This window comes from Cnephaeus nilssonii, assembly GCF_951640355.1.
Source record: "Cnephaeus nilssonii genome assembly, chromosome: 1".
Lineage (NCBI taxonomy): Eukaryota > Metazoa > Chordata > Mammalia > Chiroptera > Vespertilionidae > Cnephaeus > Cnephaeus nilssonii.
The window spans coordinates 21,009,058-21,022,068 of record NC_137072.1 but is presented as its reverse complement, the minus strand read 5'-3'; the positions used below and the strand labels follow the sequence as shown (position 1 = coordinate 21,022,068).

Sequence of the window (13,011 nt, the reverse complement as noted above, 5' to 3'; positions counted from 1 at the left end):
GCCCACATTAGACATGAAAGATGGCTCATTTGCGAGAGCTCGGGCTGAGTATGTACAATTCTAAGAAGTGTTGCTCTCAGTGACCCCTCAAAATGTGGCATTTCCCCCAAGGCGTTCCCATCTGTGGCACGGTGAGGCTGATATGTCCACCCTTCTGGGCTCCCTAGGTGACCTGCAACCACTTTCTTCTCTCACCTCAAACGGAGCAGCTCTGTCTAGTCCCTGGGGTGGTGGCTTACAGAAGCTTGCAATTCAGAGATGTCACTGAGCTTTCATCTGAACAGGCACTGAATATTTACTCCCAAATTTTTAAAAAGTGAACTTGTTAATCATCAATTCTTATACTTACTATATGGAGTTAAATGAGTCACAATTTTTCTTGGGGTCAGTGTCCATATTCTCAGTGTAAGCTCATGAATCACCTACATTTGCATTTTAAAATATTGTTCTCATTACTTTTAGCTTTGGCGTTTTTGGAGCTGGAAACCTCACATCTTCTCACTCTGTTATTTATTGTGTAACTAGAGGCCCAGTGCACAGATTCGTGGGCCGGTGGGGTCCCTCGGCCTGGCCTGCGCACTCTCACAATCCAGGACCGCTCGGGGGATGTTGGACTTCTAGTATGCATATAAGATCTTTGGTTAATCTCTTCCTGCCCTCCCCTGGCCCCCTTCGCTCTGAGATTCATCAGTCTGTTCCATGTTTCCATGCCTGTGCGTTGAGCGTCTGCCCCCTGGTGGTCAGTGTGCATCATAACTACTGGTCAAACGGTCGGATGGTCACTTAGACTTTTATATATATATAGACTAGAGGCCCAGAGAATGAAAATTTGTGCACTTGGGGGGTCCCTCAGCCTGGTCTGCACCCTCTCACAATCCAGGACCTCTCAGGTAGGGTCCCTAGGCCTGGCCTGAGATCAGGGCCTATCGGGGCTTTCCTTCCCCGGGCTGCAGGCAGCTGACCCCACCCCCGTCGCTGCCAATGCTTGCCATCTCTGAAGCGCTGCCCCCCCTCCCCTGCCACTGGTGGTCTCCCTCTGCAGGTGATGATGACTTGGCTGGCCTGGGCCTCCCTCTTTCTTTGCTGGGAGGTGGGGCCAGCCCTGCGAGGGGCTGTCTGCCTACCTGATCACCCCTAACTGCTGGCCTGCCTACCTGATTGCCCCTAACCGCTGGCCTGCCTACCTGATCACTCCTAACCACTCTGCCTGCCTGCCTGATCACCCCTAACCACTCTGCCTGCCTACCTGATCTCCCCTAACTGCTGGCCTGCCTACCTGATCGCCCCTAACCACTTGCCTGCCTGCCTGATCACCCCTAACTGCTGGCCTGCCTACCTGATCACTCCTAACCACTCTGCCTGCCTGCCTGATCACCCCTAACCACTCTGCCTGCCTACCTGATCTCCCTTAACTGCTGGCCTGCCTACCTGATCACCCCTAACCACTCTGCCTGCCTGCCTGATTGCCCCTAACCACTTCCTTGGGGGTGGGGCCAGCCAGGCAAGGGGCTGTGGTGGTCTGGTCTCTGGTCATTTCGGTCGTGATGTCTCTGGCCTTTTATTATATAGGATGGCTTCTGTTTTGTTCAAAGTGCTCTCAAATGTTGGCAATGTTTTGTCTGTAACCTGTGTTCCAACACTACCAATTTTTAATTCTTTCTGTCTTTTCAAAAATCTATGTGTAAATGATTCCATGGTGTCATCAATAAATGCAAATTCAATCTCTTCATGAATCTTCCTGAGTACTTTTTCCTGTATAACCATGGCTTGTTATAATTGTAATAAAATGGTAAATGGATGTGGTGAAATCAGAATTTAAAAAAAACCACATAAAATACAACAGTCACAAGATCTGTTTCCTTTGTAAGCACTGAACAAGAATAACAAATATTATGAATCCCCAATTTGTTGCTCTTCTCATGCAAAATGAAATGCCATTAAAAGATTCACAGCTGACTGAAGATTTCAGCAGAGAGGACTCTAAGTGATGTACTGCATCAGATAAATATTTATATCTCCACATGACAGTGTGAACCTGGGCTCTGGCTTTTGGAAATTGCTGTTATTATCATGTTTCACTCATTTTTTAGGGGCTTGAAGTGACAATTTAATATAGCATTGAATTAATACTTCAATGTAAAGTTTCACTTAAGTGTTTTTGAAGGATTAAATAATCTCTAATCCTTATTGTGTCTGGCTGTGTTTATACATCATTACAACATGCTTTACATGAAATAAAGAAAGGAAAAAAGAAAGAAAAGAACGAAGGAAAGAGAGAAAAAGCAAGTCAGCTAGCCTGAAATTAAGGATTGCTTTGCTTTACAATGACCAAATAAATAAATAACCCGAATTTTATTTGAATTGATATTTTGGGATAATGGTCTATAAGTATCAGTTAATAAAATTTATTTTGGCTTCAAATAGTTTTGAAGTAAAAAAAGAGGTAAAGATGACTACATTTAAGCTAACATAAATACTAAACTTTACTGCTTTTCTTAAATGTAATAAAATTAGACTTAAAAGAAACATTCTTCTGCAGTGTTTACAAACATTCTTAATATTGAGATAATGCAGAATATACCCAAAATGTAAACATTGATGCCCCTAATTCTATTTGTTATACTATAATAAAAATCCATAAATAACACCATCATTAAAGATGAAATGACTTTGTAAAAAAATACTCCATCATAAGTACGCAAGGCATTTACCCGTTACCTACATTGAAATGCAGAATGGCTGCTGCCACATCAGCCCGGTGAAGAGCTGCGCGGGGCCTGCTGCCCAGCTGTGGAGCAGTGAGCTAGCTGCCTGTCACTGCCCAGCAGGGGGGCTTCTGGATGGAGTTCTCCAGAGTGCCCCGCCAGGTTGGCCGCAGCCTGGTTGGGCCTGCTTGGCGGTGCTTTCTCCCTCTGCCCAACGCTCTTCTTCCCCTCATAGGCTTGGATCCCTAATCAATGTCTTGACCCCAAACTCCGTGTGGGCTTCTGCCTAGGCAAGTCACTCTGACCGAGAGTCAGCAGACACAAGGGGCAACAAATTCAGGCCCAGGAATTTCACAGTGAGAACTTTCGGGAATAGAATTTGAACAGTCAGGCATAAAGTGTTTAAAGAAATAAAGGATACGATTTCAGAGAGGTGCATATAACAAGAAACTATCAGGAATGAACAGGCAGATTTTCAAAAATGGAATGTTTAGAGGCAAAATTATGATTATTGAAATAAAAAAAAATCACTGGACAGGTAAGACAACAAATGAGAACAGTTGAAGAGAGAATTGGGACTGGGAGACACCATAGCTGAGGAATTTACCCAGAGTCAGGCAGAGGTGTTTGGAGATAGAAAACGGAAAAGGAAAATTAAGAGGTGGAGGCCAGAATGAGAATGTCAAATACTAGGTGTACCGGTTAATAATGTGGATTTTTTTCCAATAGATGGAGTTACACACATGTTGATATATATGCGATTTGATATGTATGCTATTTTGTTGTATTGACAACAAGCTTCAAAACTTCATATGTCAAATTTTCTGAAGGTGCTAACATCATAGATATTTTTACGCTTAAAAATGTTGAATTTCATGCCAAAAAATGAGCCTTTGCGGGAAGTTTTAATTCATTACTTTATTTGAAGAAAAAGTGCTGCTGAAAGTTATCATATACTTTGGGAAGCTTATGGTGAACATGTTCCATCTGAAGATACTTGTGAACGCTGGTTTAAACCCTTTAAAAGTGATGATTTCTATGTGAAACAACAAAGAATGTCCAGGTCAACCGAAAAAGTTTGAAGACCAACAGTTATAAGCATTATTGGATGAAGATGCATGTCAAACTCAAAAACAACTTACAGAAAGATTAAACGTTGCTCAGCAAACAATTTCCGATCATTTACAAGCAATGGGAAAGATTTTAGAGGAAGGAAAATGGGTGCCACATCAACTGAATGAAATACAAATGGAAAACCGAAAAGTAATCAGTAAAATGTTGCTTCAACAGCACGAAAGAAAGTCTCTTTTTCATTGAATTGTGACTGGCGATGAAAAGTGGATTTATTTTGAGAATCCCAAATGCACAAAATCATGGGTTGATCCAGGTCAACCATCAACATCGACTGCAAGGCCAAATCGCTTCGGAAAGAAGACAATGCTCTGCGTTTGGTGGGATCAGGAAGGTGTGGTGCATTATGAGCTTCTAAAACCAGGTGAAACCGTTAATACTGATCGATACCGACAACAAGTAATCAATTTGAATCACGCTTTGATCGTGAAACGACCAGAATGTGCCAGAAGACACGGCAAAGTAATTTTGCTTCATGATGATGCACCATCACGCACTTCAAAACCAGTGAAAGACACGTTAAAAGATCTTGCCTGGGAAGTATTAACCCACCCGCTGTATTCACCAGACCTTGCTCCTTCAGATTACCTCTTGTTCCGATGGATGGCACACGCACTTTCTGAGCAGCACTTGAAAATGTACGAAGAAGTGGAAAATTGGGTCTTTGAATGGTCTGCCTCAAAACAAGAAAAGTTCTATTGGGCCACAAATTACCTGAAAGACGGGGGAAATGCGTAGCTAGCGATGGACATTACTTTAAATAAAGCACTTTTGATGCTTCTCTTGAAATTATCGTGTTTTCTTTGATTACAAAATCCACCATAATTAACCGGTTAATCGTTAATCCACATTATTAACCGGTTAATAATTAATCCGTATATTAACCAGTTATGAGTTAATCCACATAATTAACTGGTTAATAATTAATCTGTATTATTAACTGGTTAAGAGTTAATCCATATTATTAACCGATTAATAATTAATCTGCATTGTTAACCAGTTAATAATTAATCCGTATTATTAACAGGTTAATAATTAATCTGTATTATTAACCAGTCAATAATCCACATTATTAACAGGTTAACAGTTCATCTGCATTTTTAACTGGTTAATAATGCGGATTTTGTAATAAAAGAAAACATGATAATTTCAAGAGAAACATCAAAAGTGCTTTATTCAAAGTAATGTCCATTGCTAGCTACACATTTCCCCTGTCTTTCAGGTAATTTGTGGATCCGTCCATATAGAACTTTTCTTGTTTTGAGGCAGACCATTCAGAGACCCAATTTTTCCACTTCTTCGTACATTTTCAAGTGCTGCTCAGAAAGTGCGTGTGCCATAGATCGGAACAAGTGGTCATCTGAAGGAGCAAGGTCTGGTGAATACAGCGGGTGGGTTAATACTTCCCAGGCAAGATCTTTTAACGTGTCTTTCACTGGTTTTGAAGTGCGTGATGGTGCATCATCATGAAGCAAAATTACTTTGCCGTGTCTTCTGGCACATTCTGGTCGTTTCACGATCAAAGCGTGATTCAAATTGATTACTTGTTGTCGGTATCGATCAGTATTAACGGTTTCACCTGGTTTTAGAAGCTCATAATGCACCACACCTTCCTGATCCCACCAAACGCAGAGCATTGTCTTCTTTCCGAAGCGATTTGGCCTTGCAGTCGATGTTGATGGTTGACCTGGATCAACCCATGATTTTGTGCATTTGGGATTCTCAAAATAAATCCACTTTTCATCGCCAGTCACAATTCAATGAAAAAGAGACTTTCTTTCGTGCTGTTGAAGCAACATTTTACTGATTACTTTTCGGTTTTCCATTTGTATTTCATTCAGTTGATGTGGCACCCATTTTCCTTCCTCTAAAATCTTTCCCATTGCTTGTACATGATCGGAAATTGTTTGCTGAGCAACATTTAATCTTTCTGCAAGTTGTTTTTGAGTTTGACATGCATCTTCATCCAATAATGCTTATAACTGTTGGTCTTCAAACTTTTTCGGTTGACCTGGACATTCTTTGTTGTTTCACATTGAAATAATCACTTTTTAAACCAGCGTTCACAAGTATCTTGAGATGGAGCATGTTCACCATAAGCTTCCCGAAGTATTCAGCAGCACTTTTCTTCAAAATAAAGTAATGGATTAAAACTGGTATACCTAGTACATTGCTGTTGTAGAGATAGAAGGAGCGAATAAAGGAGCTTGGTGATGGATGGAGAGAAAAGAACGACAGAATTTCCAGAAGCAGGAGCCAATCTGCTGCAGGAAGAGCATTCTGTGAATGTGGGGGGCCACTCTGCTCCCAGGAACCCGGGAGCGAAAGCAGGACCTGGGAACAGAGGGCTCCTACTGCCTCCATCAGCCAGCAGCGACTCCTGGTCTGCAAAGGGGAGCTCCCAGGGGCACTCCCCATGCCACAGGGACTGAGATGGCAGACACCTTCCCGGCATTTCCAAGAGGAAAGCAAGAAAGGCACCTGCAGCTTCGGATGGCCCAGCGGCTCTGCGGGGAGCCTGCCTTTGGTCACCTAGTTCTTGGAGCTTATAGGACTTAAAATGTTAATGGACTTTTCACATTTCAGTTGACCTCTCCTTCAGGTGGGGAACTAAAAAGCTATAGAGCAACCCCAGAATGTTTCTCCTGTTCTAGAAAGCAGGTACGGCCTTGCCACGTACTGGCAGCTTCATCGGCGTCACCGGGGAGTGTGTGAGACAGAATCTGGTTTTCACAGAATGTGTGGTGTTCTGTCTTTGATCAGTTTAAGAAGCTCTGATATAGAGTGTAAGTTTTTCTCTTTCACACCTCCAAATTTCTTATTTTAATTTTTGACTTTTATGGTGCCTTTTTTCTTAGTTTTCCTCTATTCGTGGCTACTTCTGCTAATGATAACACCAACACGATGGTCCTTCACAGCAGGATAAAAAGATGTACTCCTGCCCTAGCTGGTTTGGCTCAATGGATAGAGCATCAGCCTGCGGACTGAAGGGTCCCAGGTTCGATTCTGGCCAAGGGCACATGCCTGGGTTTTGGGCTCAGTCCCCAGTATGGGGCGTGCAGGAGGCAGCCAATCAATGATTCTCTCTCATCACTGATGTTTCTATCTCTCTCTCCTTCTTCCGTCTTCTCTAAAAATCAATAAAAATATATTTAAAAAAAAGAAAAAAGATGTACTCCCAGGAGGGTTAGAAAAGTCAAGGACTCACCCTAAAATCCTTTACTGAAATCTGAGGCACTAGCTAGCTTATTTAATAAGGAGTTCAGATTTTTTAGGCATACCAACGTCTAGATTCGGCTCATTACTAATCGTTTCCCAAATACAAAGAATAAGAAAAGATTTTTAGGTTATTTATCAATTTGATCATTTTACAAGAAGCAAATAAATTTAACCCCTGCATTTCAAAAACTTAAAAGTTATTAATGATATTTTCATCATCTATACTGTAATTTGTTCCTGCCCATAAAAATTTCTAAAATATTATTGATATTGATTCTTTTTAAAAAATATATATTTTATTGATTTTTCAGAGAGGAAGAGAGAGGGATAGAGAGCTAGAAACATCGATGATAGAGAAACATCGATCAGCTGCCTCTTGCACAACCCCCTCTGGGGATGCGCCCGCAACCAAGGCACATGCCCCCGACCAGAATTGAACCTGGGACCCTTCAGTCCGCAGGCCGACGCTCTATCCACTGAGCCAAACCGGCTTTGGCTGATATTGATTCTTAATTTTAATTAAAGTAAAAACTACATGACACCAAAACTCCCAATGAGTTCAGGTCAGTGGAAAAAAAAAATCTGTCAGTTTAGAAGAAATCAGACATCCAAGTAGGTTCTTGATTAATTTTTCCTTTTTGAATGCTCTCTGACATTACTTAACTAATCAGTTGAAAGAAAAACATCACCATTTATAAGACCTGAGTTTGTTCTAGCCTGAGAGAAATTTGAAAAAAATGGGTATTTACACATGAACATTAAGTTATTTTCCCAACTATAAAAAAGGAAACCTAATCAAGGAAAAGAGACAGAAAAGTCTGCTCTGCTTTATGTAAAATTTTTGATTGGTCTCAGAGATGGTGCGTCCTTTCTTAGAACAGAGTAGAAATTAGGATAGGATTTGGGAGCAGATAAATACTAAGGCAGGATGCTGGAGCTCAGGGGGGGAAAATCTAACCCCTTGTGGTTCAAATCTTCTAATTGTGCCTCAGGGTCACACTCTACCAGAAACCAGGCCCCCTAGTGGACTGAAAGAATGAATGAAAGAGTTAAAGCGTTGGACACTGGGCTGTGGGAGACCGAGTAGGTATTTAAATCTCTTATTCAGTCATTTATATAGCACTTCCCATGTCAGGCACTGTTCCGAGCAGGTTACAGATGTCAATGCACCTAAGCAGCACAACACAAAATGAAGGAGGCATCATTATCCAAATTTACAGACAGAGAAGCAGGTGGAGAGAGGTCACGCAGCTAGTTAAGGGCAAAGCTGGGTGTGAAGGCAGCCGCCAGCTCCAGAGTCTGCACTCTGAGCCACCCACTCCTCACTGCTGGGGAGGTTGGCTTGTCAGAAAATTAACCCGAGGAAGAATTTATTTAAATATCTAGTAATGTTCCACTCCTCCAGAAGCTGGACTTATAGTAGTTTTAATCACCCAGAATACAGTTGCAACTCTGGGTATCTTTCATTAAAACAAAAAACAAGAAAAGAAGAATAAAGAGAAGTGAAGGGCCATCAAGTGTCCAGAGTTTTCAATTTGCCCCACAGGAGACACCCTCGCTGGGAGCCGGTCCCCTCTACTGACATGCACTTGGAGCACGCCTAATCACCTGTCCAGATCGGTTCAGAAGCACAGCAAATTAGAAGGTAAGCGCAAACAAAAAACCAAGAAGAAATAAAAGAATTGACAGTTACCACTGAAGCAAGAGACAGAAAACTTCTGCGACTCAATATAAATCCTAAAAGTAGTCCAGGCCGACTTAAAGTAGCAAGAAAAGGTCTAATCCCCATCTCAAATGTCCCCGAGCATCACCGAACAGAATCGAGAACAAAGCGTGGAAGGACCTCTCCTGGATGACAGATGGCGGGGCCTGTGTCTGATCGCACGGAACAGCTACTCCGGAGAACGCACCAGGCGGAGCTCACCCCATGTAATATTCATCAACACCTTGTCCGAGAGTGGCCCGGGAGCAGGGCAGCTTGAAGAACAGTCAGATCCTGCCTGGGACAGGCCGGCAGAGCGCTGCATCCTCCCTCTGTGCAACTGCGCTGACTACATGTAAATTATATGCTGGCGTGGGTCCAGCAGCCTACACTGACGGTTTTTTCCAAGCTCTATGACATTCCTGTGTGTTGCATGGCTGGCTGCAAGGATGATGCGTATCTTGTCACCGGTCCTCTCTGTGGGGAATGTCTTGGGAATAACCCTGTCTGACCTCAGTACCAAGAACAGTTATATGTGTCCTTAGTACCTGATCCTTCTGTGTCTTCAGGCGCAGCAGCTGTGTAACTGATTTACGCAGGTTTCACTTTCCACTTTGGCTTCTAGGAAACTAGGGTCAAACGAGTGGCCCTCAAGGTAGGAAACATGCTGGTCATTGTGGCAGGAGTCTTCAACCTCTCCTTTCCTATCTTTTTTTTTTCTTTCTTTTTACTATTTCTTATATTTCAAAGTTCTTGAAGGCCACCTTATATCCTATCTGGAATTGGGTTGAGAGTAAATACATAACCAATGAATGAATGAATGAAATGTAGATGAGCAGACGGAGGTTCAGAGATGGCCTACGTAACCAGTTCATAACAAGTGAGGATCTGTGTCTCCTGACTTTCAAGTTACTATACTTTAAGTAAATTATATTCATGATGGTGATTTTTCAATCACTAAGACCCTTGAAGTTACATTTAAAATGATATTTTTAAAAAGAAAGAAAAATGCAAATGTTAGATAAATCAGACTATTCTGGTTAAAGAACACATCAAGAAAATAACTATTTTGTCATAGTGAAATGAAAGAAACTCTTCAGCACTTGAAAGGCCCTGGAGCATGTTAACACTTTTTTTGATCCCCAGTGTATTTCAAGTAACACTTACGATATGTCAAACCTGCATGTGAGCTCACAGTAACTACCCCAGAGAAAATGTTTCAAATTGTGATGTCTGTAAAGTCAAAAAATTCTGATTCAAAGCTGTCATCAAGAAGTTGCTGTTTGAACTACGTGTCATTTTATTAGAATGGATCCAGACATTTATCAGAATATGTTTTCATCAGCCATTGAGGTATCTCTTTGCTTTGAAAGTTCTGAGACAATTTTAAAAAGTGTAAAAATAATGCACTATGCTTCAGAGGAGGAGAAATGAAACATTGGACAGTTTAAAAGGTCACTAATTAAAAGCGGCATCCTGTAATTCAACTTATTCAGAAGCCAGTTAGTTCCCTAGTGTTTTCTCCCTCACAGGTACTATCCTGGCGCTTTCAAACTTCCTTCATAACAGGCAACAGCATGAGCGCCATAGAACAAATTTCAAAAGGAGCAGATGTTATAAATGCTTTGTGACATGTTAAATGAATTTAGAGGCTGACTAATGTTTTTAGAAGACAAATTAGGGGTGGCTCTAAGTGTCCGGAAACAAAATATAGCTCAAGGGTATTTATAGACTTTACTGCAAGCAAAACGCAACTGATCACATTTGCAAAGACTGGAAGAATAAGCAACTGCCAAGAAATACTCATGATGTTAGAGCAGCGATTTTCAACTGCTGTGCCACAAGACCTTTTAAAACATGCAGTACCTGACTATTTAGTCAGGAGCAGTGACCTCTTCTCAGATTGTTAAATTAAAAAAAAAAAAAAATGACAACAGCCAACACAACAGTAGCCATCCAGTGTGAATGGATCAAAATTATACCTATTTTTTGTCAGATTGGCAAAAAATACATTTTTGGGTGTGCCGCAGACTTTTAGTAATTAGTTTATGTGTGCCATGAGATGAAAAAGGTTGAAAACTCACTGGGTTACACAGTCAGGGCCCATAGCACTTTATTTTCAGTACCCTCTGTGATAACCAGTCTTTATCTTTGAGGGGGATTGAAGCTGTTTAGGTAGAAAGAAACCGAAGCAGGACTCTAAAAGCACGTGCGAGCGTGTGTGTTCAAACACCAGTTCTGAAGGTGATTGCTGCCATGTGGCAAGCGACGGTCATAGTCATGCCATAAGACTGCAATTTCTCGAGATGACATAGTTGTTACTGGTTATTGTCGTATGACTTGGTAACAACTACCATCAGCATGTACTGAGCACCTTGTGTATGGCAGACGCTGTGCTAAGTACCTGAGGTACAGCCACCCCCCCCCCCCCCCCCCCGTTTAATCTTTAGGACTCATTTTCGTTGTTGTTGTTATTATCTCCACTGTATAAATGGAAACACGGAGGCTGCAAAGACCAGAAGTCCTATGGTTAGTATGTGGCAGAGCTGGGATTTGAACCTGGGTTTGTCTGACACTGGACTTCACGCTCTTACTACATAGTCAGTAAGGCATCTCACAGCTCCACTAGGACCTGGGAACATGTGCTCCACCAGGCAACTTGCAGTGCAAGTTATTCATTCTTGAGTGGGAGGAACAGAAGGAAGGAAGGGAGGGAGGGAGGGAGGGAGGGAGGGAGGGAGGGAGGGAGGGAGGGAGGGAGGGAGGGAGGGAGAAAGGGTGGGAAGGAGGAAGGGACTGCTGCTCCCAAGAGTGATTTCATTCTTTCCCCAGGTGGTTATGAAGGACTAATGCTGAAGGGTGAAAATGAAAGAATTGTCTAGGGTGTGAGTGAGTGGGGGTGGGCCTATTGGAGGCCAGGAAAGCAGGATAGGATTTGGAGGTGTAAATGGATAAATACTCACAGGTCAACACCTAACTTCTGACGTGTGCAAAAAACTTTTGAAATGCTGCCAGATCTTAAGCTGAGCGATTTTAAAATCAGGATGGCAAACATCGAAACTATTATACAGAAGAGTATTTAGATTAAAAGCATTATATTAATAACTAATCATCTTCAGAGGATAAGCATTCCTAAATGTTAACTGTGAGTAATCTGGCCACCGTACTTTTTAAAAAGCCCAGCTAGCCTGACCTGCGTGGCTTAGTGGTTGATTGTCAACCTATGAACCAGGAAGTCACGGTTTGATTCCTGGTCAGGGCACATGCCAGGGTTGCAGGCTCAGTCCCCAGTAGGGGGCGTGCAGGAGGCAACCGATCAATGATTCTCTCTCATCATTGGTTGTTTCTATCTCTCCCTCTCCCTTCCTCACTGAAATCAATAAAAATATTTTTTAAAAAACAAAATAAATAAATAAAAAGCCCAGCTAGAGGCAATTTGATGCCAAATGTGTTCTCATCACTTGCTGACGATGTATTTAATATTTAAATCTTTGGCCTTGATAATCAGAAGTCATGAATGTTAACCTTTTCAGAGTTTCAAATATAAAGAAAAATTACCTGGTGGTATTTTTTCAGGATGTTGTGCATTTCGGCCACATCTTCACTCGTAATGGTCTTGATGATGTATCTTTTGTCGTAGGATGTGTGGAACCGGGCTCCACTGCGTGCCTGGGAATCGTTGGGAAGGGGTGCGCTTCTGGTCAAGGAGTTCTTCCCGATGGGATAAGTGGGGAGGAGAAAAGAGAACCAGTTAAAAACATGGCTTTCTGATTTCCAAACATCTGTTGTCATCACAAATTTTCCAAAACATTTGTGTTTGGAAGAAATTGGTACGTAGGATGACAACATTTTATATGCATCATAAATTAAAATGCTAGTCTTTCAAATGGAATGAAAACAGGGTGGGTCTGCATTGTAATTCTAATGTCCTGAAAATAGGCTAATGTCTAGAATTACAATCAAAGTTATTTTGCTCACCTTGCAATTTCCGAGTTGGGCAAAAGCCCAAATTTTCTTCTGAATAAAATTAGGTCCCAGTCATGAAAGAAAATTTTACATCACTGAGCGTTTCCTTAATGACAGGGATTCTGCCAGACATTAAGCGCAGAGTACTTCTCCCAATTCTGATCTCATCCCCATGAAACGGCTTCTATTAATATCACCATCACTTTATAGATGAGGAGATGGAGATCAGAAAGGTTTAACAACTTGGCAAAGGTCACAGCGCTAATAAGGGGAGAGCTAGAATTCCCT

The 13,011-nt window shown here is 41.8% G+C and overlaps 1 protein-coding gene across 2 annotated transcripts in view; it reads right to left on the bottom strand.

Annotated features, from left to right (window-relative positions):
- The window catches only part of PIP4K2A (phosphatidylinositol-5-phosphate 4-kinase type 2 alpha), a 165,655-nt gene that overhangs the window by 38,353 nt on the left and 114,291 nt on the right, over positions 1 to 13,011 (bottom strand). For both annotated transcript variants that reach the window (XM_079770646.1, XM_079770645.1), the window contains exon 4: positions 12,316 to 12,468. In XM_079770646.1, coding sequence (XP_079626772.1) covers positions 12,316 to 12,468 — 153 coding nt within the window. The remainder of the gene's footprint in view (positions 1 to 12,315; positions 12,469 to 13,011) is intronic.